Source organism: Alligator sinensis, unplaced genomic scaffold, assembly GCF_000455745.1.
Source record: "Alligator sinensis unplaced genomic scaffold, ASM45574v1 scaffold1059_1, whole genome shotgun sequence".
Taxonomy (NCBI): Eukaryota; Metazoa; Chordata; order Crocodylia; family Alligatoridae; genus Alligator; species Alligator sinensis.
In genome coordinates, this window is record NW_005842103.1 from 1,973,804 (window position 1) to 1,975,365 (window position 1,562).

The 1,562-nt window shown below is 59.3% G+C and overlaps 1 protein-coding gene across 1 annotated transcript in view; it reads left to right on the top strand.

Moving 5' to 3' along the window:
- Positions 1-1,562, top strand: part of DOCK11 (dedicator of cytokinesis 11) — a gene marked incomplete at its 5' end in the record, with an annotated part of 71,903 nt that overhangs the window by 42,272 nt on the left and 28,069 nt on the right. Inside the window, 2 exons of the mRNA XM_025205043.1 lie at positions 684-826; positions 1,289-1,404. Coding sequence (XP_025060828.1) covers positions 684-826; positions 1,289-1,404 — 259 coding nt within the window. The remainder of the gene's footprint in view (positions 1-683; positions 827-1,288; positions 1,405-1,562) is intronic.

Sequence of the window (1,562 nt, forward strand, 5' to 3'; positions counted from 1 at the left end):
GGGAAAGAGGAAGTTGTGCTCCTTTGAGCACCTTCTCTTTTGCCTCTGCCTCTAGCGGGGCAGAAGGCAGCATCAGCCCTTGTTGGTCCCGCTCCATCTCCTGGCTGCCTTGGTGCCAACGCCGTCAGCTCTGAATGGACATTTGTGCCATGTTCCCAAGTCGAGAGAGGTCACAGCCCTCACCAGCGGGCATTGTGAGCCCCCCACAAATGCAGTGGGGGAAGCCACGCGGACGCTGCTCAGCATGGCACAGCAGGCACCCCCAGACCATCATACACTTGTCTCTTGAGGATGCTGCGACTTCCCAGCTCTGGTGTGGATCCTAGCTGGGGCACTGGGTGAGAGTGTGATGAATGAAGCAAAATAGGGCTATCCCCAGGCCCACTGCTGACAAAATAACCTCCCCTCCGCCCCGTGCTGCTTGTGAGCTCCAGCATCTGGGCTGAGCGGACAGCTTGGGGAGACCCCGAGTGCCTGGGTTCCAGCTCTCTGCCTTAGAGGAGGCTGCTCACAGCTGATGCCAAGTCATCCATTGGGTCTTGTAGCTGGTCTCCCGTGCCCTCCAAGCAGAGCTGCATTGGCAGGGCTCACTTTGCAGGAGGTAGACAGGAGAGCTGGGGCCTGTCTCTGCCTCGCAGCAGCATTCGGCCCACACCGACAGGCCACCTATCCTCTCCTTCCAGGGTTCACGATGTCTGGCTACTGAAGCACGCTGGCGCTGACAGGAAATCCCAGACGATGCCAGCCTTGCGCAGCCGCGCGGGGATAATACAGGCCCGTCTCCAGCACCTCGGCAGCTTGGAGAGCTCATTCACCCTCAATCACAGTACGTGCAGAGGATGACTGGGGTGAGATGGGGCCGAGCCCATGCAGCTGTGGTGCCGGGTGCTCCTTATTGCTTGAGGCAAGCTGACAAGGGAGGAGGTGTAATTCCACAGGGCTTATTAAACACCAGCACAGGTGGCATTTCTTTCTGCCTGCCTCCACTTCCTAATTGTTGGTGGGGACAGGCAGTGCCGCGTGAGCAAGCAGGTCGGACAGCAGCGCTTTGTCATGAGTGACACTCAGCCGTCCAGCCAGTACTGGCCCCAAATCGAACTGAACAACAGGGCATGTACAGGTCTTCTTCCCAGGGACACACTCTCTGTGTGTGAGTCTGCCCTGTGCTACCTCCAAAGTCTGGCTCAGAGAGGCAGCACGTCAGTCCATGACTGATGGCAGGTGGGAGGGAAGTAGCAGGCCTCATTCATTGCTCGGTAGATCCTCAACCCTTCCCCTTTGCTTCCAGATGCCGGCACCTCGGAAGCAGATGTTGTGCACCAGGCGCTCCTGGAAGGCAACGTTGCCACGGAAGTTTGTCTCACTGTCCTGGACACCATTTCGTTTTTCACCCAAAGTTTCAAGGTGAGCACTGGGGACTGTGGAAAGCAGCTTCTTCCGCCCCCCCCCCCCCCCACACCCCCAACCCCCCACACACCCCAGGCCCCCCCATCCACACCCCACCCCCCATATCCACACACACCCCACAGATACACACACCCACCCCCCCCCACCCCCCCCCC